This window comes from Podarcis raffonei, chromosome 7 (assembly GCF_027172205.1).
Source record: "Podarcis raffonei isolate rPodRaf1 chromosome 7, rPodRaf1.pri, whole genome shotgun sequence".
Lineage (NCBI taxonomy): Eukaryota > Metazoa > Chordata > Lepidosauria > Squamata > Lacertidae > Podarcis > Podarcis raffonei.
This window is the reverse complement of record NC_070608.1, coordinates 6,502,949-6,529,996: the sequence shown is the minus strand read 5'-3', so window position 1 is coordinate 6,529,996 and position 27,048 is coordinate 6,502,949. Positions and strand designations below refer to the sequence as shown.

At 43.5% G+C, this 27,048-nt stretch overlaps 1 protein-coding gene across 6 annotated transcripts in view; it reads right to left on the bottom strand.

Annotated features, from left to right (window-relative positions):
* SLC45A4 (solute carrier family 45 member 4) overlaps positions 1–27,048 on the bottom strand; it is a 112,459-nt gene that overhangs the window by 30,830 nt on the left and 54,581 nt on the right. For 3 of the 6 annotated variants that reach the window (XM_053395204.1, XM_053395205.1, XM_053395207.1), the window contains 2 exons: positions 13,327–13,456; positions 5,883–6,547 (listed from right to left, as the gene is read on the bottom strand). In XM_053395204.1, the coding sequence (XP_053251179.1) occupies positions 5,883–6,123 (241 nt within the window). In that variant the 5' untranslated portion in view covers positions 6,124–6,547; positions 13,327–13,456. The remainder of the gene's footprint in view (positions 1–5,882; positions 6,548–13,326; positions 13,457–27,048) is intronic. The other 3 variants (XM_053395209.1, XM_053395208.1, XM_053395210.1) reach the window with 1 other exon arrangement.

Genomic DNA, 27,048 nt, shown 5'->3' with positions numbered 1-27,048 from the left:
GATTTCAAGTGGAGCATTCTTGAGTCAGCTTAATCCCCTGACAATGCAGAAATCCAGTTTGAAGCTACACCAAGCTCTCTTTTTTTGTTAAGGCACAGAGCAGGTATGTCTTAATTTCTCTTTGCTAAAGAGCTCGTTCGCCTTTAGCAGCCAGCTTTCCAAATTGGGAAACAGAACAAACCTGCAACCGACTTAAATCATCACGAACCACCTGCGGCCAAGATGGTTTGCATCATTTCAAAGCCCATGAGAGAGAACGACCAAGCAAGAGGGACGTTCGTGTTTGGCAGAGAGCAAACTTAATTTCACACCTAAAGGTAGAAAATAAGCTTAGATTTAGCTGGTTCTTGAAGACCCAAAGGAGGCCCGGAACAAGAACTGGACTCTTGTGCATTTTACAGACTTACTTTTTTGACCTTGCAAAGAAGAAAAGAAAAAAGTAGGCTAATAACTCACAAAATAATTAACTCTAGCTAGCATGCAAGAAAGCTAGACTTCAGTGGGGAAAGGGAGCTGTGTTACCCTGCCCTGTGCATGGTAGATCACAACATCCTCACTCAACCACGGGAGAGGCACCCGCTGTGCGCTCCCCAAACTCCTTCTCAGACTGCAGCCAGACGTGGAAAGAGCTGTTGCTTCTCCCAGAAATTATCTGCACCTCCTTGATATGCCCACCTTTAACGCCAGAGAACCGATGCCTCCCAGTGTACTATATTCACTAATCGACTCCTGTTCATCCCCCCTACTTATTAAGTTGCTAGCCTGGGGTTGGGGGGGTTAGAACAACAGAAAACAAGTCATGCAAGAGAAACCTGCCTGATAAAATAGGGCTTACTTTCCCCTTGTTGCTATGCCACTAAGGCCCCAGATATGGTTACATGCTTCCAGCTACCAATCTGGAGAAAGCACTGTTCGAAGGGTAACGCAGTTTAGAACAAGAACACGTGCAAATGAATGGCCACAATGCGGGGTTTGTTTGGAGAGACCTATCTAGCGGAGGTCAAAGGTTCTCTTCCATGCAACTGGTACCAGGGTTACTGCAAGTCAATTTCGAAAGCCACAAAAAAAGAAAAAAACCCACCACCAGCACAGCAGAGGCATTTTGCAATGGAATGTCAGTGGCTGCGCCCTCATTTAAGTCTTCAGAAACTGCACATATAAATGTCGGCAGCACTCTACTTAATATGCAGAGTTATGTAAATGAGGGGCTGCTGAAACCAACTTGCCAACACACCTCAAAGCGATGAGGGCACGAGTCCAGGTTTCAATGATGAAAACAAGGCATAGTATGAGTTTCTAGACACAAGCACATGAATGAGATCGCTCCCCCTAAATTTGCATAGCTTGGTCCTGTTTTTTAGAGGACAGCCTGGAGGCAGATCACTGGCTGTAGAGAGCTTCACCGCTGAGGTCACAGAGAGGAAGGCAATACTGTGACCCACTTATCATCTCTTCTAATATCTACATTTTATCCCATCCTTTTCCGAAGGTGATGGCAAGACTAAATGGTAACCAGGCATTTAATACGGCACTGTTTAAAAATATCAGAACCTATTATGGCACGAGTCCTGTATATCTTAAAGAGTTCCTCTGTCTATAAAAGAACTCCTCTACTGTCCTGGACTGGCTGGGTGCAGAGGAATGCGGGGAGGAGCCGGCTGGGGAACTGCCAAGGGAAGAAGGCTCAAAGTCCGAGAAGAGGAGGTGTTTGAAGCTGAAGAGGTAACAGGGCTTAGTGAGTGAGAGGAGTCTATGGCAGAGAGATGTCCAGAACTGGTGGCAGAAGCTGAAGCAGAAGAGGGAGGCCAAGGGGCAAGGATGAGTGCAGCTGGTGAAGAAGCCAGGGTGTCTTCCCCTCCTGCTGCGACAAGCTCCCTCCCTCCCTGAAGAACCAGGAGAGGTCTAAAGAGGGTGCAGTCTCAGATTGCTTGGGGTAAACCCTGGAGAAGAGGGGCCTTTGGCAGCTGTGGGGAGGTGGGGACCTCCAGTCTCCGCAACTGCTTCGCGGGGGCAAGACCTGCTGGAGATGAGTTACTGTGCTCGTTAGTTTGGACACTCTTGTGCAGATCCTGTTGTTGTTGTTTCTAATAAAGAGTTAACTCCACTAACTGTGATTTCCTGCTAGCTCACTCCTGGCATCTACCTACTTGCTGGGATAAAGGTTTCTGCTCCTTGATGAGGGAGATGGTGCCATCTGTAGCAAAGACCAGTTCAGTGCATTTTACGCACCCCCTCTCTCCACTGGGATGGGGAACTACACGTCCAGCGGGCCCAATGCGGCTACCCAGGCCTCCCTGTTCTGGCCCTCGGAATCCTCCCTGGCCACACCCCTTAACACTGCACCCTCCTTGAGTGTTTTTGCCTGTCTAGACAGTGTCTCTGACCTCCGACAAGGCTTTGTGCTTGCCTGGATAGAGAACAGAGAGGGATGCATAGAAACTAACCTACAATTCAAAAGGTTAAAATGATCCAATGTTACACCACCCACTTTTCTCAGTCCCCGCCCAAAAGGGTATGTGGCAGCTCACCTTGGCCTCTCCCTAGGAGGCACACCTGCCCCACACAATTCTCAAGGGGCAGTTTTAAGTTGCCAATGCCAGAACACTGGCACACCCTTGGGTGAGTGTAAACGCCTGCCTTGCGTCCAAACTGAGGTTCATTCTGAGCTATCCAACCCACAGGTCTTTGGACAAGTTACGGCCAGATTAAGCTCACCGGGGTCAAAGAGAGGCGTTAAAGATTTCCGAGAAGAGTTATGGCACAAACACCTTTCCAGGCCAATATTTCGCAAGCTAATCTCCTTATTTGTAGGCAACATTTCGCAAACGAAACTCTGCCTTCTACTGTACGCCTCCATATATTTTTTTTTGATGGCTTTAAATTATGCAGCAAAAGCCGCTGAACGTTCACTCATTGTGGATAATCTGTCTGAGAGATCTGCAGTTAATTGGGAGACATGTCTTGCATCTTAAGATCAAGTCTTCAACACTACGGAGAGCTGCACATCACTCACTTCCAACTTAGATCAATCCCTTTTGATAATCACTATCCCGTATGCTATGTATGTCACACTCTAAGGTTAACGTTACAACTGCTCTGTGTAGACATCCTTGAGTCAATGTAAATAAGTTAATTTGTTCAGATTTCCCACCCTATCCTGAGGGTTCAAAACTAAAATGGTGCTTCTAAGCAACGATGTGTGAGGTAGTGTTAGGTAAGAAATGTGGCTTGCCCAAGGCCACACAGCAACTTGGCCCCTTGCCTTCTGCATATGTGAATGAGACATGATCTACTGTTCTACCTGGGCTTCTTAAAGACAAGGACTTAGATTAGGCTTTGGAACATCTAAGCTGAAATCTGATTCTAAGCATTACTGTACTCCTATTGCACAAGCAACAGCTTCAAACATCAAAACATTAGGAGACATTGGTATATGTATTATTTGCTGAGTAATGTGAACTTCAAGAGCTGAGTCAACTTTGAAAGAAGATGGACTTTGGTACTGGAAGATCAACATTATTGCGACTTTAAAAGTGTGGTGAGTCAGTTGACATTTCAAGGATAGCTGAAATAGTTGGCTTTTGAACAGGGATTTGCAATGACCTGGGGGGAACCTCAGAAAAAGCAGAACGGCTCAATAGTGTGCTACAGGTAAGGCCTAGAACCACAAAAGGCCAGGAATGAGTACAAAAATGTGTGTCCAGTAGTGTCATTAGGGTATGTTGAATGGGGGCGATTGCCCCAGTCCCCACACCTAGGGAGGTCCTGCACAGGTTAACACAAAGCACTGTGTCATCCAAGGTGAATGTTATTGCCTTGGCTCTTTGCTTCCCTCTCCTTTGGCTAAGGAAGCTGTTCTGCTGCTGCTAACATGGCAGTAGCCCCAACGCTCACTTCCCCTCTTACTCTTAGGAAGGTGGGGGGTCCTTTTCAGAGCGAGGCATTCTCGAGGTAGCCCAGACCAGTGCTTGTGTCACCGCCACTTCAAAGTTGCTTTCAACATCACTAAATGAACCCTGGGCTTTCCTCTGAAGCCTGGAACAAACTAGCCTACCCATAAATACAGCAGAGAGCTAAATTCTTTAGGATTGCCAAATGCACACCTGGGGAGGCAATAATGGGATGGCTGTATTGGAAAGTAGGGGGGGGGGGTTAATTTAGTGGAGTGCAACATGTAGCAGAATCTATTGCCAGGTAGTTGGATGTGCAGCTGGTGATATCGGCCTTGACCAGAAGCCAGGGTGGATAAAAATTAATGATTTTTTTAAAAAAATCAATCCAAAAAATTGGATTTTTAAAATTTAAATTGGATTTTTAAAATACATGCTTTTGGAGGAAAAATATTTCTAAAGATAGTTTTCTATTTAAGTTACAGTGGTGCCTCGCAAGACGAAATTAATTTGTTCCGCGATTCTTTTCGTCTTGCGATTTTTTTCATCTTGCGAAGCACGGTTTCGGGAAAGTTTTGGAAAAGCTTCAAAAATCACCAAAGTCTTCAAAAACCTCAAAAAAGGCTACCACACCACGTGCTATGAGTTGCTCCTCGAAGTCAAGTCACAACTGTATTAACAGTGTTAAGAAAAAGGAAACAAACTTGCAAGACGTTTCCATCTTGCGAAGCAAGCCCATAGGGAAAATCGTCTTGCGAAGCAACTCAAAAAACCAAAAACCCTTTCGTCTTGCGAGTTTTTTGTCTTGCGAGGCATTCGTCTTGCGACGTACCACTGTACATTATAGTTCAAAGACTATTCATCAGGAAATAAGGGTTTGTTTTAAGTTTTTCATCCGTGCTAAAACTCAGTCTAAGTTTTTTTAAATAAGAAATGTTTAACCATATCAGTTAACAAACATGTATACATATGCTATAATGTTATTGTTTTAGTTAAATAAATTGTTTAAATTGTTAAGGAAATGATTATTTTTCTCCTTCCAATAAGGTACAGCAGAAAAGTTGTCCAAATATAAATAGTTAATTTATTAAACCTCACAATTTCATAATTATCTATGTATTTCTAATAGTATAACCAAATCAGTAATTTTTGATATAAGTGTAAAAACTACTCTGAAAACTTATTATTCCAAAAACGAAACCTTCATCTCGTTGTAAATATTAAGAATATACCAGCAAGAATGAGCCTTTATGTAATTTTTTTTTAAATTTAAATCAAGTTTCACTGACTAGTGATTTAAATCGTGATTTAAATCAATTAGATTTAAATCAAATCCACCCTGCCAGAAGTTAAAAGTTTTGCAAGTCCTCTAAGGATGAAGGTTAAAAAAAGGAAAAGGGAAGGCACAGAAAGCAGAAAAATTAAGCTAACTCTTAGGAAACACAAACACACCAATAATGGGATCAGTTAATTTCTTCATATGATACCTACAAACCTGCCTGATTCAGTGATAGTTATAGTCCCTTCTAACTCCCAACCCCACCATACCAGCCTTGTAGGGTTTGGATATTCCTTCCTGAACTAGGGTTTTGTTGAATGATACTTTTGACTTGAAACCGATCCCTAAACCACTGCAGCATGGCGATTGGCTGGCCCACAGGGAGGCAAACTGGGTTGGGTGGCTGGATGATTGAGTTACTTCTCACGTCAGCATGGCACCTCCCTTGGAGCCAAGACACTGGTATGGAAAGTAATCGCATGATCCACTCAACCCGCATGGCTCCCGGTTACACGGATGTGGATTGATGGTTCCAACCCAGGAGTGGGTTACTGAAAACCAGTGGCTTGTATGCCGTGGTCTCTGCTTGCCTCTTGAAGAGGTGGGTACAGCAAAATCAGAAAACACCTCCAGAGGGCCAACTTGTCCTGCTGTTTCATGGATAACAGAGGATGCAAGATGGCGACCGTTCATGGTTATGCAATTCCACTTACCAATTTGTAACAATACTGGCGTCACCAAAGCTGTCTCCATGGCGTAACAGAATTCTCTGCCAAACATCACGGCCCCGTGCATCACCCAGAGACGTACAGGTATCCGGTCTATGGATCCTTCACTTATGGTCTCTTCCTTACTCTCATTCTCGTTTTCCGGTTTCTGAAGCTGAACCACGGGTAGCTCTTGAACTTGCATAGATTCCGAGTCAGCATTCTGGGGAGCCATTTTCATTACCATAAAAATATATATAATATATATATTTATATATTTATTTATTTATTCTACCTATATAAATAACACTATCATCTCTAACGATAAGTTACGGTGTCTTCTCTTTCTGATGGTGTCGCGTTCCTCGTGCAAGCAATATTTGTAATTCCCCTCGTTACGAACAGGTTCCGTCATCAATTTCGTGTGTAGGCGTTGAAACATTCAGAGGAACAAAAAGCTATATTTGGTAGGAAATTCAACATATGGCTTGCTGGGCTTGAGTTTTGCTTACTGTGAACTAGAGTTAAAAATCCATAATTGCCATTCAGTTAATACCAGTTTCATAATTATTATTGAAGAGGTGCTGAAGTTGTTTTGCTTGCTACACAAAGGTGGAAAGGTGACACAAACAGCTGCTCCACTGGTAATCCCCATCGAGTGGCTGATTAATCTGCAAAGAAGGACAAAAGGCAAGTCACCAGGGTGGATAAATATCAATGATTTCTATTTTTTAAAAAATTAAATAAAATTGGATTTTTAAAATTTAAATTGGATTTTTAAAATAAAATGCTTTTGGAGGAAAAATCTTCCTAAAGATAGTTTTCTATTTAAGTTACACTATAGTCCAAAGGCTATTCATCAGGAAATAAGGATTTAAGTTTTTCATGTGTGCTAAAACTCAGTCTAAGTTTCTTATTAAAAAATGTGCTTAACCACATCAGTTAAGAAACATGGATACATATGCTGTAATGTTATTGTTTTAGTTAAATAAATTTGTTTGAATTGTTATTAAGGAAATGATTATTTTTCTCCTTCCAATAAAGTACAGCATAAAATTTGACCAAATATAAACAGTTAACTTATTAAACCTCACAATAATTTCATAATTATCTGTCTATGTATTTCTAATAGTACAACCAAATCAGTAATTTTTGATATATCTGTAAAAACTACTCTGAAAATTTATTATTCCAAAAATGAAACCTTCACCTGGCTGTAAATATTAAGATTATACCAGCAAGAATGAGTCTTTCTGTTAAAAAAGTGATTTAAATCAAGTCTTACTGTAGTGATTTAAATCGATTTGATTTAAATCAAATCCACCTTGCAAGTTACAGACCATCAAGGCACCTTGAGACGAGCTACATCTCTTCTCCCTGTTCTAGGAATGTAAATGAACTCAAATCAAGGCCTCTTCCACCACGCTTATGGACATGTCCCCAAATTATGCTCTCACTGTGAACACATAGCTCCATGGAATCTATGGCTCCATGTTAAGTGACTTATATTATTTAGTACATTTATATTTCCTTCAATCAAGGAATTCAAGGACCCAGACCTACTAAGCTTCAGAAAGGTGGATCCAACAGATGTCCTCAACTTTGTCAAGCAGCTTGAGGCAACTGAAAGGGCTGGGGCTGTTCAATTCTCCTGATCAGGCTGTACCCAATTACAGTTCAAAAAAGTTTCTGTAACTGAGAACAAGTACTCAAATATGCCTATTTCCTCCCCCCTCTTGATCCACCTTCTTTCTGTGTCATTTTTTAAAGGCTAAGCCTGAGGGCAGAGACGGCCTTTTTTAAAAAGCAATTTAAAAAAGCAATTTGTAAGTTGATATCTGGGAGTAAACAACCATCAAACATAACACTTGCTAGTCCCGGTAAGGATCATAGTTGCATTGGTTGTTAATTATATATCAGTATCGTTGTGCAGACTTCTAGGATGTACTACTGCAAGTAGCATACACCGGGGTTGTCCAGAAAGGGTAGGTTTGAGAGCTCAAATCTAGCTGTTCAGTTAACTATACGATTTGCTTAAAGTACAAATGATAGCTTCCAGTGACTAAAGCGTACAGCCCTAATTTAGGACGTCAACACTGTTTACAGTGAGCTAATGCCAATCTGAGTTATTTAATGATTCTCTGCTCTGTCCAATTTGCATCTAATTCTGCATAGATTATTATGCACCAATATACATGCATCAAAGAAAGCACTGTGGACTGCAAGAAGGTGAAATGATAATAACATTCCCATGTTCCAGTCCCCCCCACCGTCACCATTTTCTGGAAATTCAATGCTGGGACTGTTATCTCCATCCATTATCAGTGGATCACAAATGACAACAATGGTTTATCTTTCTAGGTCAGAAAGATGCACAAACATGCAAGTTCAGGCCTATAATCTCCGCAACGATGATTTCAAAGATATGAAATGATCTGGCAGATTCCTTAGTCATAAACACTCACAATACTTTATGCAGATATGTTCTGTTGTTGCTGACCTTGTTTGGCAGTTGTGCTCAGTACGAGTCTCCTCCACAACAAACAAGATGGGAGCCCAACAAGTGAAATGTGCAATTATTGCACAACCGTTAGAGACTTTTAGAAACAGGGGAAGAAGAGTCCTCGACTGGAGATGCCCATTTATTAGCTCAATTATTCCACATTGATCTAGCCGTACATCAAAGCTGCATGCATGGCTGGTGGGGATGCGCTGGTAAGGAAACCCAGCTCAAATGCAAACCAAACAGGCAATCACATTAAACGGGAGCAAATGAATGGCAAAAGGGAGACTTCACTGGGATGTGAATGCAGTTCCTTGTGGACAAATATTTCAGCTTCTGTTATTCAAGTGTGGGGCTTATCACAGGGCTGGCCTATAGCAGTTCAAGAAACCTGCAACTCTGACCTAATTTTCAACAGAAACTGACACTGCGAATTGTTTTGTATTAAAAATAAAAATCTGCTCCTCTAACAAGAAATGATGCCGAATTATGTGCTTGCTTTTAAAATCGCTTGCAAAACGCAAGCCTGGTTACGCATAGGTAAGGTTGCCTTTTTTCACAAAGTGAAAATCCAGAAAGGAAAATTGTTGAGCTTTGAGCTTCTTTGAGGCCAAAGTTGTTGACCTTTTTTTTTTTTTTTTTTTTTTGCATAACCGACACTGCCATACATATGGATTTCCCAGGATATTTCGCCAAATTCTGCACGGACACAGCTTGCAGCTACAGTATTCTGGATACGTCAGGGAAATTGTCATGTTCTGTGTTCAGGATCTAAAGAGCTACAGGTTAAGGCTGCTCCTTCTCAAAAGCAGACCTCCAGGCCACATCACAAGTCACTTTTGAAGTTCCCTCGGTTTCAAAATCAGCTTGCCACGCAGCACTGTAGGCTGCTTGTTGAAAGCAGGAATCAAATGTCCGCAGAACTAGAAGCATGATTATTCAGACATGCACAATTCTACTACTGTTCCATAATAGTAACTGGACTTGTTGCAACTATTGGCAGCAATGATTTAAAAATGGAAAAAGAGAGCTAATAGTGGCCACCAAGATACCAATGGCTAGATTACTTAAATATGTAGAAGAGAATCACTGTTGTAATAATGGCTGTAGGCGTTGAGTTGTAGTGCCTTGATAGAAATACTAACTAATGCATAAAGACAGGGTCCCTTCCAACTCTAGAATTGTATGATATGAAGTTGAAACAAAAGAACTAACTTACACCTTCTGAATATAAAAAGTGCTGATAAGAAAAGCATCAGTCCAAAATGAGTAACCGCACACTGAATTTCAAACTCCTACATTTCAGGAATGGATAAACACAGCAAGTTTTATCCAACAACGATCTAAATCCTATGGGAATGAGCTCACACAACCTAATAAGATCCAGGTTGTTGTTTTCTGACTTTGCTAGCAATAAGATCTCCTGCAAGGCTGGCACCCGGCATGTGAAGTGATACTCCAAGTTCTGCTCTATTTAGGCTGAGGCCGAATACAATCCTCATTCATACAAGTGGTGGCTGGCTAGGCATACCAATGACTACGTTGCTTGTATGGAACCTCCATGCTTAAGTGATGGCATGGCAGTGAATCCAAGACGTCCAGGGGAAGAAAATAACAGAATGCGCCCATGTCTTTACACCCTGTTTGTGGGCTTCGCCAAGGCATCTAACTGGTCACTATGGGAAGCAGGAGGCTGAAAAAGATGGACCTTTGGTCTGATCCTGCAGGGCTCCTAATGAGTGTGGATCACTATAGACATTCCAGCAGGATCCTGACTGAGTGAACAGTTTGGTACTCAAGAGACAAATAGGAGAGTGATAAGTCCATCCATCAAGGCAAGGCAACTGGCTGATCTGCACCTAACTGGACCAGCCCAAGTGGCTGGAATGGAAAGTTGCATTTTGAAGGAAAATGGGGTCGTATGCTAACACCGAACACATGAAGCATCATGGATGAATTGGCTCCACAGGATCTCACTGGGCCTTGGGGTGCACTTGTAAATGGTGACCCATTTTCAATATTCCTAAGTTAGCTTGCAACACCCTTTCCCTTCATGCCCATCAGAGTCTTGCTTCTCTAGCATTTTGCAATGGCCTGGAAGGGCAATAAAACTTTGGCTGCAACTGTAGTATCGTGTCTGTTCACATCCCCTAAGATAAGGAAGACATTGACTTTTCATCATCTGTCTTGCTGCCAGGCAAAGGTTAGCAGGTTTAATTATACCTTATGCCAATTATTGATTACAAGGGCAAACATTTAAGAAAGACTAAAGCAAGACTATCACAATTAGCAATCCCTTTATAAGACACCCTAACTTACGGAAAGACTGTATGGTCATTGCAAAGGTCCACAAGACGGATTAGATTTGTAAATGGGAAGAATCAAGGGCCAGTGGTGTCTATTGCTCCTGGATTCTTGTATCAGATACCTGTGGTCTCCCCTTTGCTTCTCTTAATCCTCAGATGCTGATGTTATAGGAGTCCTGGATATCAAATCTATCCTACCGATCTGCCATTGTTCTGATGTCATGAAGAAACTTTCTGGCTTAGGCTCGAGGCAAGTTAGTGTTCAGGAGGCCCTGAGAACCTGAATGCCAACACCGAAAAGCAACCTATGCAGAAGTGAACCTCTGTGCATCGAAACTTCAACGTTAAGGCTCATTTGTGTGGCAGGCCCAGGAACTGTACACCTGCATATTTCAATGGTGCACCCGTGTTGCTCAGATTCTGCAAACCAGATGTGCCATTTTAATGCTTCAAAATCCTGCAGTTACCGTTCAGACGGCGCTTGCCCAAGGAGGACAGAAGGATAGAAGGAAGGCAGTTATTTGCCTGGCTCCCTGAGCCAAGCCTGACAACAGCACCCAGTGTGTACTATGCTGCATGGGCCAGGGAGTGGCATGCCTTTAGAGCTTTACGAATAGGGAATTATCTCAGAGATGCTATCTTTCAGCATCTAATATTGCAGGTATCATCCATGGGTGTACGCTCTCAGATTACAAGAGGCCCTTTGTGTGTCCCTTGTTACCAGCTTGAAATGTGAGAGTTCTTTCATCATGGCCCATTGCCTCATAATGGAGAGAGAGTGAGCAAGATGTGACTTGCTTCTAGTCTCATGATATTGACATCATCTCTCTTTATCAGCCTGTATGGATGCTTGCAGTAACTCTCCGGACCCAGAATTTGTGCTCTTTTGGGGATCAGCAGCTATGGGATGGGATGCTTTGTGTCTTAACTGCTGTAGGATTTCAATATTATGATTACATGGGGCTTCCCTTTCCTAAATTACCCGTATTCTAATAGATAAATGTCAAATTCCATATGGAAACAGGGAAGGCTTACCTCAAGAGTCATCACCAAACCAAAGCCACTTGCCCATACCTCAACAGTTGTGTGACCAATCATTCGGTGGCTATGTCACAAGCCAAGGCCACAAGGAGAAACTACAGTGTCATACACTGCAGGGGGTTGGAATAGGGTCCCTTCTAACTCTCCAGTTCTGTGATTAATGCACAACCTTTAGTACATATGTACAGTGGTACCTTGGTTCTCAAATTTAATCCGTTTTGGAAGTCCGTTCCAAAACCAAAGCGTTTCTAAACCAAGCCGTGCTTTCCCATAGAAAGTAATGCAAAACAGATTAATCCGTTCCAGACTTTTAAAAACAACCCCTAAAACAGCAATTTAACATGAATTTTACTATCTAACAAGACCACTGATCCATTAAATGAAAGCAATAAACAATGTACTGCAGTCATGCAATCAATCAATCAATCAATCAATCAGTAGCTGGTCACAGTAGGTTCCACATAGTCACAAAAACAAAAAAAGAGCGCCACAATAACAAAAACTCAAAATAAATAGCAAAAACAGACAGACCTCAGTGTAATACTCAAAACAGAAGTGTGGCACTCAAATCGGAAGCGTAACACTCAAAACGGAGCACGTTCGGCTTCTGAAAAAAGTTTGCAAACCAGAACACTTACTTCTGGGTTTGCAATGTTTGGGTTCCAAGTTGTTTGAGCACAAAGGTGTTTGAGAACCAAGGTACCACTGTACTACATATCTTGCTGTGGCGTGGCTTTGTCTCTAGGCTACTGAGCTTTCAGTTAGACAGCAGTGCAGAACAGACACAAAAGCCAAGACATGAGTTCAGACATCACTGTACGACAGCTCCTTATCACTGTTGGCCCCTTATTCCCATCCAGGGATGCCACCAACCCTTTGCTAAGTGTGCCACTTGTTGTAACTTCGCTGCAAGCTGGGTTTGCATGCCAAAGACCACTGCAATCTAGAAGAGGCCAAGGACTCGAGTTTGATTTTTTGATTTTAAAAGCAGTTAAAATTTATTCAACTCTGTCTGCATTACTCAGGTTATTTTCCATTTCCAATTCACTCCTTGCAAAAAAAGATTTCTGCAAAACACAAAGACTTTTACCCAGACTGCTGCAAGCAATATGAGCAAGTTCATGAAGAAAAACCATAATTGCATAAATTATACTGATTTGCATAACGCATTGCATGTCTGAATTGACCTGGCACAAAAAATGTCTCCCATCTACAAGGAAGGGCAGCCCCATGTGTCAGTTGCGACCAGCTATATACATTCAATTTTAATTTGATTGTCTGTAGTTGAGTATGTTTGGTGTGAGATGTACCTTTTTTGAATATGACCAAAGTGAGCAGCAAGAAAAAAAAATCTGAACAAAATTAAATGAACCAACACATGCTTATGAGCTTATATAAATGGCCACGAGATAGTTGCTCATAGAGGCTGGCAATTAAGGGCTCTCCTTTCATGCATTACAAAAGAAAACTAATTATCAGTTACTCTGCGCTGGAAAGACAGCGAAGGTCTGAAAAATACAAACCCGGTAATTTTTATTAAACGTCTAAGCATTCTCAGACAACATTATTGCAAGCGACCCATTGGGTGGCCATTTTTTACCTGTCATTCAAGCAGTCTAGGCATTAACACAGCTGGCTTCCCTTCCTCAAGCAGAGCAAATGAAGAGGCACAGTAAAGAGTTTTACCCAGGCAACGTCTATAGTGATGAGACCGACAAACCTCAGGGCATCTTAAATGCAAAAGGAGGAAACAATCAGTGCATTGTGACAATCAATAGAGGGCTCACGACAACTTAAGGCAACCCAGTACTCCCCGCTACCATCCACTCCAGAAGTTTGACTTCTTCCTTCTTAGTAGTAGTAATAATATTGTGCGCTGTCATAATAATAATAATAATAATAATAATTTATTATTTATACCCCGCCCATCTGGCTGGCTTTCCCCAGCCACTCTGGGCGGCTTCCAACTGAATATTAAAAACAATACAGCATTAGACATTAAAAACTTCCCTAAAGAGGGCTGCCTTCAGTTGTCTTTTAGAAGTAAAATAGTTGTTTATTGCCTTGACATCTGCTGGGAGGGCGTTCCACAGGGCAGGCGCCACTACCGAGAAGGCCCTCTGCCTGGTTCCCTGTAACCTTACTTCTCGCAATGAGGGAACCACCAGAAGGCCCTCGGCGCTGGATCTCAGTGTCCGGGCTGAACGATGGGGGTGGAGACGCTCCTTCAGGTATACAGGACCGAGGCCGTTTAGGGACCACATCTTAATTAATAAAATTAATTAAGATGTGGTCCCAAAGTATCCACCCAGAGAAGGTTACCAATTGCATCTCCACATGACCTCCACCGTGAGCTTTGCCTCCCTCCCATCATCATCATCATATCAGTCTTATCAGTCTTATCTAGATGCGGTTTTCTGCATTGGATAAAGTGGGATCATTCAATTGCTTCCAATCCAGTAGAGTTACCAACTGTTGAAGGAAGCCCAATGCGCCAGTGCAAGGACTTGCTGTTCTCGAGACATTGCCTCCTTCCAACAGGAAAAACAACACCTCCCAGGCCAATATTTCATGCAGTGACACAAACAGATGGACCCTTCTGGAGGCAGTGAATTGCTAGACACTCTTTAAAATTATTTTGGGGTGTACGAGCAAAAACGTGGCTTTTATTACTATTCAAAAAAAACACAACAATGAGCCTCAGCTATTGGAAGTATGTGAAACTGTGTCTCAGTATCTGTGTGTGGAAACACAGAGAACTCAAAAAAGTAAACAGGCCGTAAAAAGCCCCAGAGGCAAATTCTGTAAGTGGTGAATGTGTGTGCTTTGAAGATGGGTAATTGTGATTCTTCCAAGGGTTTAGTCTGGCAATGCTGATGTTAATTCCACCAAATTGAAAGAGAAGGGGGCCTGCGTCAAAAGCTAAGATTGGAGTAGGAAGGCAAACACGTGTTTGACTTTTACACACACATATATAAGCTACACTGTAAGAGGATAAGCATTGTGGGAGTATTGTGGGCACTTACCAGCCTCTTAAAGATTATTTGCTACAGATAACATCTAGCAAAAAAAGCAGCCAGTGATACTGTGAATAACTTAAGTCATCAATCCAATTTGTCCAAATTCACTGTGAAATATGCATAAAACCCAGTTCTGGCAAAAGAGATACTTGGCAAACCAAAATAGCTTCCTTTTTCAGATGCAGGGCTTCACACAATAAGGCAAGATGGCTGCTTGTTCCACCAACCGGAATGCTGTTAGCAAATGCACCTACTGAATAAACTCTCTGGGCATTTGTTGGGCGATATAAACATTTTCAGAAGCTGCAGTTCCTTCATTTTGAAAGAGCAGCATCTATTTCCCTTGTCAGAACTGCCTTTAACCACCTTTCTGCACAGCATTCAAACAAACAGCGAGGCTGGTTTTCAATATCTTACACTGAGAAGTAAGCATAATGTGGGCGTTTGTCTACCCCTTTAAAGCTACAAAAATTATGAGTGGAAAAAGCTGCATTTGCAGCCTGGCACTCGCCAAAGCAAGCCTCAAGAGGAGAGGCCGAATCGAAACATTCCAGGCAAAAATCCTCTCAGCCGTGGCTGAGCCTTCCTGCACAGGAGTGCCAGCAATTCTTTCCTGTATTCAGTTTTCAATCTGCGGGAGTGCCAGATTGAACCATTTCATCCACACAAGTAAAATATTCTACCTTGCTTACTAAACAGAAGGATGACTCCAACTGCATATAGGCCTATGCGGGCAAAAGTCACAGTTACCCTAAGCACAACTTCAAAGGAACTTGGGGGGAGGAGGAGGAGACAGATAGATGTTTAGTGGTTCTATTTTGCATAAAGAAATATTATTATATTTGCATACCACCCTTTATCCAAAGATCACAGGGCGGTCTGCAACATAAGAATGCAAAATGAGAACACAACTGCATTTTAAAAAGTAAATAAAAATACAGTGGATCCATGCGGGATGCACGTTCGCAACCCGCAGCTGTGCATCTGCGCATGTGCGGGTTGTGATTCAGCGCTTCTGTGCATGTGCAAAACGTAATTCAGCGCTTCTGCGCATGCGCGGCCACTGAAAATGGAAGTAATCTCTTCCGGTACTTCCAGGTTTTGGCGGTCCGTAACCCAAAACAAAAACAAACAAAAAAAAAAAAACCTGAAGCGTCCGTAACACGAGGTAGACTGTAAATGCACCAGATGAAAATTGGACAGTGGTAAGGTGACTCAAGTAATGTAATATTGCTAATGCTTGCTTATGCATAGTAAAGAGTGTTATGTACTGAGTTGAATAGGATTCAGAATGCAGCAGTCTGATTGTTCCTAGAATAGGATTCAGAATGCAGCAGTCTGATTGGTCCTAGAACAATTGGATCCAGAATGCAGCAGTCTGATTGGTCCTAGAACAATAGGATCCAGAATGCAGCAGTCTGATTGGTCCACAGAAGCCACCCAATCCAGCTCCAGGTGGAAGTGAATCCGCAACCTGATTGGCCTACAGGTGAATCCCGGAATTAGCCAATCACGTGGGGCCCATTGTGTAAATAATGTATATAAAGCAGACATTCTGGGGGAACTCCCATTCCTCCTCACCGCTATGAGCTGAATAAAGAGCGTGAAATCCACTCTTGACTCTATTTCAAGAGGTTAAGCCACAAGTGCATGGCCTTGAAGCCTAAACAAAGGTAGTGCAGGGAGTGCGGAAGGTAGGTAGGAGGTGGTCTTGACCCTTGCTGAAAAATACAGGGGGGTCAAATAGCATCTCAAGCAAAATCTAGCAGGCCCAGGGGCAGTGAGTGTAACAGGGAGAGAGCAATATACAGGAGATTCCAGAAAATGCCACTCGCAGAGAGACTATTCCCTGTAGGGTCCTATAGAACCACTTGTGCGTGTTCTTTTGCACTGCCCCTTGTATCAGATAATTCGATCTAAATTCATTCATCAGTTGGTTGTTAGCAGGGAGTGCCAGTAAGGCGAATTGCAGGGTAGCCTTCCTAATGTTTACTTGGGACAAGGATAAGATGGCGATAGCAGCCAGGTTTCTGCAACACGCAATGGGGATTCGTGAATGTTATACAACAGTATTTTCATCATTAGATGCAGACTTTGCCGAGCGATTTTATTCTACTGAACCTTTCGGAATCTTGTCTATATGCCAATGAAGGTTTGAGATTTGAGTCTGCGATTGTAAACCGCCCTCTGCTAGCTGGGAGAGACTGAAACAGAGAATACGGACAGGGAGATTTGGCTCAGAGGACATGCATCCTGCAATATGTGTCAACTGGGGCCAATCTCCCCTTTCTGAGTGAAATTTTCATAGATCCTAGTCTGGCTATTTTCTGTTTTGAGCGACATTATTTTACAAGCAAGCTTCGTTGTGGGTTCCTACTATTGCCTTGTTTTTCCCCAGTTGGCTGCACATATTTCCATGGGCTTAAGAATATCAACCGCGTTCACTGGCAAGCCTTTCATATTTAGTCCTGGCAATGTATGGAGCCCATGAAGCAGACAAAGAGAAAGTTAATCTCAAATATAAAACCTTCTCAACTTGCTCTACTGAACTGCCATATTTAATTCTCAGGTATATTTGTCAAGAGTGCCAGGGTGGAAAACCATTATTATTTTTTCTCTCTCAATAACTGTAAGCATTCCTCTTGCCACTAACTTCTAGAATATCACCCCTTCCAGTCCCTGATTTTTATCTTGCACTATAATAATATAATAATAATAATTTCTTATTTATACCCCGCCCATCTGGCTGAGTTTCCCCAGCCACTCTGGGCGGCTCCCAATCAAATGTTGAAAACAGTACAGCGTTACATATTAAAAACTTCCCTGAACAGGGCTGCCTTAAGATGTCTTCTGAATGTCAGGTAGAGAGTCACCACAGAGTCACCACAGTGGCCCCTGATTAATTTGGGCTTCCAATTCTGACAGCCAGCATAGAATCCAGCACTCTGTGCCCAATGGCAAGGTGGTCTAAACCACTGAGCCTAGGGCTTGCCAATTGGAAGGTTGGTGGTTCGGATCTCTGCGACGGAGTGAGCTCCCGTTGCTCGGTCCCTGCTCCTGCCAACCTAACAATTCGAAAGCACACTAGTGCAAGTAGATAAATAGGTACTGCTGTGGAGGGAAGGTAAACGGCATTTCCATGCACTGCTCTGGTTTTGGTGTTCTGTTGCGCCAGAAGCGGCTTAGTCGTGCTGACAACATGACCCAGAAAACTGTCTGCGGACAAACACTGGCTCCCTTGACCTGTAAAGCGAGATGAGCGCCTCAACCCCAGTCGTCTGCGACTGTACTTAACAGTCAGGGGTCCTTTACCTTTTAAAAAAAGTCTTTATAGGCAAGTCCGGAAAGTATTTAGGGGCGTGCTTGAAGAGCAATCTGCTCCATGCTCCTTTCACAGCTCTGAGCTTCAAAGAAGCAATCTTCACTCTGGGACCCAACTCAACTCTTTCTGATCCTGCAGCATAAACACCGTTGTTGGTTGCGATTTTATTCAGATTTAGAGGATTATTGCCACATGCCACCCCCAAAAGTGCGCCAAACACCACAGGCCCTGTTTCTGTTGCCTTTTAATAGCTGAATCAACGCAGCCATTGCTGCCGCGTAATTGGTGTTTGCTGATGCAAAGTGGAGGAGCAAAGCTGCTGTTGTTGTCCGAATTAACAACTTCCTGTATTGCCTTGTTTGAAACGTAAAGGCAACTGATGCCAAGCAACGTTGACTTTCCTCAATGCAGTGCTGAGCCGTGAGTAGCATGCAGCTAACCTTGGCTTACGGCATCTTTCATCGTATGCCACACCTCCATAAGGCCAGTGCTGGGTGAGCTGAGGATCCCACTGAACGGTGACTAGCTCAACCACTTACAACAGGGATGGCCAAACTTGGCCCTCCCGATGTTTTGGGACTACAATTCCCATCATCCCTGACCCCTGGGTCCTGTTAGCTAGGGAAGATGGGTGTTGTAGTCCCCAAAACAGCTCGAGGGCCAAGTTTGGCCAACACTGACTCGCAAGGTATTATGATAAAACACTCTGGGGGATGTTGCCAACGCCTTGGAGATCCACAGATCCTGGTTATAATTGAATAATTCAACCTTGGTTCTGTACTCATCTCCAAGCATCCCCAAAGCATTCTGCTGCAATAATGAAACGGTGACAACTCACATGCCACATTAAACCATTGCCCTCCCTTGCTCCTACCATGCTAAAGACCAGGGGTCAGGAAACATTTTCAGCAGGGGGCCAGTCCACTGTCCCTCAGACCTGGACTATATTTTGAAAAAATATATATGAATGAATTCCTATGCCCCACAAAACCCAGAGATGCATTTTAAATAAAAGGACACATTCTACTCATGTAAAAACACGCTGATTCCCAGACCGTCCACGGGCCGGATTGAGAAGGCGATTGGGCCAGCTCCGGCCCCCGGGCTTTCGTTTGCCTACCCATGCTATAGACGAACCAAGCTGGGGTTTGGCTTGTTATGTTATGTAATCCTTGGCTCAAGGGGTAAGCCCCAAATGAATCTCGGCTGCCGTGTGTGGTTGGTGTGGAGGAAAGCAAACCAAAAGTCCAACTTCTCTGTGATTTACCTGCAGTGGAGCTGGCGGGAGCAGGGGAGGAGCACCCTGGGAACTTTTGAGCAGCTTGCACCAACATCCTGCTCACTCACATTACTTATCAAAATTTATACTGCTTTATTGTAAAGAAGCCTCTAAGCAGTTTACAAAAAAAGCACACAATAATAAATACATTAAACCACAGTTCAAGTTATGGTTAGTGAGACTTGTGAACCAGGGTGATATTGGAAACTGAAGCATGCCATTCATCAATCATTTGATACTGCTGGACATACCAAGGCTGGAGTTAAGATTTCCGCAGAGGGAAAAAATGCAAGGACATTTCATACCTTCTTTTGTAATTTATAATGGGGAGGCAGCCACAGTTGTCTGGCAAAGCACATGTTTTGCACACAGAGTTCCTGTTTCAGTCTCTGGCACCTCCAGATAAAGCATCAGAGACTTCTTCCCAAGATACTACGCTAAAACCACCACTTGGGCTTACTGATCTATGTGTATTATATAAGTTCTCAGCCCTTCCTCTTTCCAGTCACAAAGAACTTCAGGCGTATCTTTAGGTATTGTATTTAACTGTATTCCTTTACTTGGGAGTCTGTTTTCAAATATGCTGTTGGTCTTGAACTATGACTGGGAACCAGATCTCTGAACATGCAAACTGGCTGAAGAGGAGGTGCCTGTTCCTTAACCATTTCACAGCTTTTGGGGTTAAAGGGTTGGGCTCCTGAGTTACAACTCATACCTTCAAAAATGTCTCAGCTTTATATTTTAACCAACTGGGGCTGCATGGCTCTGTGTACAAAATATATATATTAGGGCGCCATAACATTTTCCTTCCCTCCATTAACTAGGTTACTTATTAGAGTGTTAATCTTGAAGCACTATGTATCTCAGTACATGATATGAAGGGATGACAGAGGATGAGATGGTGGGACAGTGTTCTCGAAGCTACAAACATGAGTCTGACCAAACTGCGGGAGGCAGTGGAAGACAGGAGTGCCTGGCGTGCTCTGGTCCATGGGGTCACAAAGAGTTGGACATGACTAAATGACTAAACAACAAAAAAATTCCTTTGCAGACAGGCAAAGGATTAAGACTAGTTCTGGATGTCCTGGGAGGAGATAATACTGTGTTTTCGACAGTGAAAAGCCCTTTTTCAAGGATTCCAGCCAATCGTCTCGGGTCACTAATTCTATGCCACTCTAGGCCATCATGTTTTATTGCTAGCAGATCCTCACATTCTTAAAATGTTTGCTTTCCTGAGAGAGGAAGGAAAGAAACTAAAGATTATATCAAGACGAAGCCTGGTTTATTTTGCTTTCTCATTCGAAAGGTGCGTGACTACAATGACCCTTTCTCTGTTTTGAAAAATCAAGTTTTAACTTCACCACTCAAAATCATGAATTAAAACCAGCGCCTGGTGGTAGGTCACAAGATTATGTCTTCAGAAACAGTCCCTTGAAGCAGCCAGCTTCCACCAGCTCCTCCAATATGCCTGTCAGCTCAACTATCCCCCACCACAAAGGGAATTCCAGATCACTTATGATATCTTAACAATGGGTTGCTGAATCAGATCTAGGAACCACTCAGTCCCTAAGCATTCTGCTTTCAACTATGGCCTGGCCAATGGCTGCTGGAAAAACACAAGCTGGGCACCATGTCCCTCTCCCCTGCTTGCCTCCAGTGCCTGATATTCAAAGTTACTTGGTCCATGAACTCTTGTCCCCCATTTAGTTAAAAAGGCTAACAGTGGCTGATACAATCTTGGCATACCCCATCAAATGCACTTGACAACCATGGATTTAAGGTGCTTGTTAGTTCTTCAATCCTGTTGAGCAGAGGAGTTAGTTGTCTGACTTTTCTGCTTTTAAAATAGAGATGGAATGCCTGTGGTCTTCTATAGGTTATTGGACTTCCGATGTCCATCAGCCTCAAACAATATGGCAAGTACTCAGGAATCATGCGCGTTGTAGTCAAGCAATATCTGGAGGGCCACAGGTTCCCCATACCAGTTTTAAAAGATATTGCATCTAGTTTCCTATGGTCAAAGTTCCAGATTTATTTTTTAATACACTCAAGCACATTTCTATGCTTTTAGGCAGCAAGAAACGAAGAACTAACCATTCCGTCCATGGAGGACAGTACTATAACTACCATAACAATATCATCAGGCAAGTGATCTACACGACCCGGATAAGAGATGGGGTTGCACAATCAGCTGGCATCAATATTCCACCTTCCCATCCCATGATGCTATCCATCGCTAGCAGGGGAAGTATTTTCTGAAGAAAGACTCCTTTTGCAATGCCAGCTGCATGCTTTGTCCCCATCTCATTCTGTGTAAAGAGAAATGGTGGCGGCTGATACTTGTTTTTAAATTCTTGCACGCATACGCTAAGGAAATATATTACATTTATCTAGAAGAGGGGTCAGCAAACTTTTTTAGCAGGGGGCCGGTCCACTGTCCCTCAGACCTTGTGGGGGGCCGGACTATATTTTTTGGCCAAGGGAGCTGACGTTTGTCCGCAGACAGCTTCTGGGTCATGTGGCCAGCATGACTAAGCTGCTTCTGGTGAACTAGAGCAGCGCACAGAAAAGCCATTTACCTTCCTGCCGGAGTGGTACCTATTTATCTACTTGCACTTTGACGTGCTTTCAAACTGCTAGGTTGGCAGGAGCTGGGATCGAGCAATGGGAGCTCACCTCATCACAGGGATTCGAACCGCCAACCTTCTGATCGGCAAGCCCTAGGCTCTGTAGTTTGGGGGGGGGAATGAACGAATTCTTATGCCCCACAAATAACCCAGAGATGCATTTTAAATAAAAGCACACATTTTACTCATGTAAAAACACGCTGATTCCCAGACTGTCTGTGGGCCGGATTTAGAAGGCGATTGGGCCGGATCCGGCCCCTGGGCCTTAGGTTACCTACCCATGATCTAGACCTTGACTTCATTTGTTTTGTTGTATATAATCACTGGTCCTCTAGGTTTGGTTTCCCCAACTGGTCTAACACCACCACAACTCCCTCCCCCCTAAATCAGGCTAAGAAACAAAAAAAAACTGAAAGTGGACTTGTGTGAGAGGACTGAGTTCGGTTTTCATACTAAAAAAACAAATTTATAGGCTCAGAAGCATCCTGTTCTTTAATTTTAACTGTATTTGCTCTGGTTGGTAATAAATAATGGTTGTTGTTGTTGTTGTTGTTGTTGTTGTTGTTATTATTATTATTATTATTATTATTATTATTATTATTACAATAAATTCCATTATTTATACGCCACCCATCTGGCTGGTAGATCTTGGGGTTTGGGTGGGGAGAGGTAGATCTGATAAGCTTGAAGTCTGCCTATTCTGACATAAGGGACCTGGACTAAGGCTCTCAACTTGTTCTAGAAATGCATATCCAACCTTTGAATAAATATATCCCTTAAACCCCCAAGCACCACTCTATTGTGCAAAAATGCTGAAGTGACTGCACATACAACACCACTAAAAAAACATGGATGTAGTTGCAGCAGCAACAAAGCAGAGTTAAGCCATAAATGTTTTTGTTATATCAGGATGACGAAACACCCAAGCAGTATGGCGTTGGTCCTGTTGTTATGCAACTGGCTTATTAAGGTTTTTTTCAGTAAGCGTGGCAAATGGTGAGTGTGGCCATTCCTGCACCGATTTTCAACTCTGCAAAAAGCATGCAGTCAGAAATGCTGCAGCGCACACACGGCTGACCCAGTTTCGAAACAGCAGTTTATGTGCAATAAGTGCTTCGTGGAGTCTGCAGCATCTGCAGAGCTCCAACAGTAGTAGCTGTGGTATATTCACAGCTGACTTCAGGGTTTCTGAAAGAGCTATTTCCTGTCTCATAGGCTGGGCGAAATAAGTATTGATGCCAGAACATGGAAAAGCTCCAAAATCTGCTTTTGCAACCCATAGGCAGCTTAAGCAGGTATCCTTTAACTTTTGATACCCAGGTTCTCTCATTTAGAATATACTCTTACAGTGTTAAATCCTGTGCTAAGAATGCTGCAGGAGCTTCCCCTGAAGCTCTATAGTTCATTTTTCAAGTCCGTAGCAGTTTTAAATTAGATCTGGTTCCAACAGGGTTTACCAACTATTTTTTGCTTCTTGAATGCATTGAGTTGGGGGGTCCGTACCCTTTCCAAATGCTATGCATAGTGCCGTGCTACTACTACTACTACTACTACTACTACTACTACTACTACTACTATTTATATGCTGCCCATCTGACCGGGTTGCCCCAGCCACTCTGGGTGGCTTCCAACAAAGTCAAACATCAAATATAGTACAGCACAAAACATTAAAAACTTCCCTATACAGGACTGCCTTCAGATGTCTTCCGAAGTCACACAATTATTTCCTTGACATGTGATGGGAGGGTGTTCCACAGGGCAGGCGCTCTGCCTGGCTCCCTGTAACCTCACTTCTTGCAGTGTGGGAACCGCCAGAAGGCCCTCGGAGCTGGACTTCAGTGTCCAGGCTGAATGATGGGGGTGGAGATGCTCCTTCAGTATATGGGGCATAGTAAACCAGAGGAAAGAGAAGTTTGACTTCAAATTGCGCATGCAGATGATTCAGAAGCAACGTGGTGAACAGCTAAAGCTATATGGGAGAATTGGGAATTTTAAATTGTACAAATGTCACCATTGAGGAAACAACCTGACCAAAGTTTCACCCACACGCTTTTGCTGGCACAACCTTCAGCCCTATCTGGTGACCAGCAGGACATAGGAGGAATTCTGGAGAACAAAGGCCCACCTCTGGTCCAGCATCTTCTTCTCAGAGTGGCCAACCAGGTGCCTACAGGAAGCCTGCAAGCAGGAGCACAACTGTGCCCCCTCCCTGCTTCTCAATCTCCGCCATTCCATGTTCAGAGGCATGCTACCTCCCAATATATTTCATCATAGAGGTTATTCTCATCAGGACCAGAGTATGGAGGGAAATTTGCACCTTTCTTCCACAGCTGTGATCGTGGAGCCCACCCACCCCTGAACACCACAAAAGCTCCCCACTTCACACAAATGATGGTCCTTTAATGTCTTCTGCACCAAGTAGTCACCAGGGCTCTCAAACCATGGAACTGTCTTCCATACGGAAAATCCATATATAATTTGCGTTTACAGTGATCTAGCCAGTATCATACTTGAAAACTTTCTTGCTGACTAAAACAAGGCAGGTTTAACATTCATACTTTGTACTCTTTTAAATATATATATATACAAAATTTGCCGTAAGAATTGCTTGGCACCACAAACAACTCCAATGTTTGAAATCCACTGCCGGGACCTAATGGTGCAAACTTCTTTTGTCTATGTGGGAGGGAGCTGTTGACACCATTTTTCAATATTTCCCCCCTTTTCTCATGGATAAAATACTGTCTTTGGCACCCGTCTAGTTATTAATCCCTAATCCCAAGCACATTTTCCTAAAAAAAACTTGAGTCATTTCCTTTCTGCTTCCTGTTGCATCCTGTCTGTAGCCTCTCCATCAGATAAGCCATTGGCAAAGCACAGACGGAGAATGAAAGAAGGTATAGAGGGCATGAGAAAAGGGCAGCTAGGAAACTAACTGGCACCCCTGGAAGACAAGGGGCCTCAGCAGTAGGGAGAGACAGGATACATTAATGTCTTAGAAAACATTGGCTGCACATGTGTTTTTTTCATGAGCTTAAAGACTGAGCTGGCATAGATTTATCTACTGTTTGCAAAGCACAGACGTCCAACGCTAGCATTATGCGTCGCACCTCATAACATCTAGTCATCTGCAGATGTGCTTTGGGAATCCAGGCTGCTCTGAGTTTTAGACTTTATAAGCACAGGTAGCTGTGTCATTACAAGAGCTGCCATGCAAAATCCAGCTTCTTGAAAAGTGAAGATTCACCATTTGATCTTGTCCTAGGCATTTTCTTTTACTCCCCAGAGTAAAAACGTTCTGCTGATTTCTTCTCAATAGCTGGGTGCAGGGAGCTAAGTGAGATTAACAAGGTCAGCCTTGTGGCAAGAAATGGAGGCCTAGCTGCATTTTTCCCCCTTTTATCACAAGAGTAAACACAGCTCTGGCCAGGATTCTCATTTATTCACAGCTGCAGCACATATAGAATCATTGAACTGTAGAGTGGGAAGGGACCCTGAAGGTCCTGTCCAACCCCCTGCAATGCAGGAATCTCAACGAAAGAATCCATGACAGGTGGCCATCCAACCTCTGCCCCAAATCCTCCAATGAAGAAGTGTCCACAATCTTCCAAGAGAGACCGGCTGTTCCACTGTCAAACGGCTCTTACTGTCAAAGTTCTTCCTGGTGTTTAGTTGGAATCTCCTTCCTTGTAATTTGATTTGGGTTTGGGTCCTAGCCACCGGATCAGGAGAAAGCAAGCTTGCTCCATCTTCCATGCGACAGCCCTCTAGATATTTAAGTCTTCTCTTTTCCAGGCTAAACATACCCAACTCCTCCAACCAAGCTCCCCCAGGCTTGGTTTCCATATCCTTGATCATCTTTGCCAGACTACGTCCATAACTACTAGTAGCATAGGAGTATCCCTGCAAGGTTAGTAGTCCTCTTCAGGTATTTTCAAGAGAACAGAGAACTCCCCAGAGTTGTGGGTTTCTTCTAACAACCCCACATGGTTACAGAGAAGACTTGCATACCTTTGGAGGCTCCCCACATGAGTGGGAACCCAGGCGACAACATCTGAACTGTGTTAGCACGATGCTGGAAACCAATTTACACATGAAAATGTCTCTCTGCTTTGCAACTACCAAGCAAGCGCCTAGATCTTCACCAACAGCCTTGCGTGGTAAAATCCAAAGCTGGAAAGCAGATACTGGTTAGTGGGTTGTTAACATGCACAGTATACTTTCCCAAGGTGTCTGAACTTCTAAGTTCAAGGCTGAATCATGCTAAGGTTACAAATGCTTACTAGCAATTCTTGCATTCCCTTCTCAGGTGAGGAAGAGGAACCCAGGAAAACAATGCAGAGAACTCGTTCCCCACGCTGAGTGGTCAGGCAGTTTAAGCAACTCCTTTTTCATCCTGAGGAAGCGCTGTACACACAGCATGCATTCCTTGTGGACGTTCACATGGCCGGGAGCTCAATGTTTATCATGGCTAGCTTATATTTTTAGCCACAGCTAGCCCTTTAATCTCCTGACGTAGAATCTCACATGGCAGCAAATGCTGACGGTAGATAGATCAGGTTTTCCTCTGAGCAGCTCGGCAGCTATTTATGCAGCCGTAAGCTAGCTAATCATCAAGCCCTCTGCTAACATCTTAAAACATGCAAAGGTTGTGGCATCTTCATTATTGAAAGAGGATGAACAAGCAACTTAATTCAAGTTGCAATAGGCAGCTTCAGTATTTTTATCCTGTAGTTTCAAGGTAACGGACCAAATCACACCTACCTCTTGTGAGGGACGCGGGTGGCGCTGTGGGTAAAAGCCTCAGCGCCTAGGGCTTGCCGATCGAAAGGTCGGCGGTTCGAATCCCCGCGGCGGGGTGCGCTCCCGTTGCTTGGTCCCAGCGCCTGCCAACCTAGCAGTTCGAAAGCACCCCCGGGTGCAAGTAGATAAATAGGGACCGCTTACTGGCGGGAAGGTAAACGGCGTTTCCGTGTGCTGCGCTGGCTCGCCAGATGCAGCTTTGTCACGCTGGCCACGTGACCCGGAAGTGTCTCCGGACATCGCTGGCCCCTGGCCTCTTAAGTGAGATGGG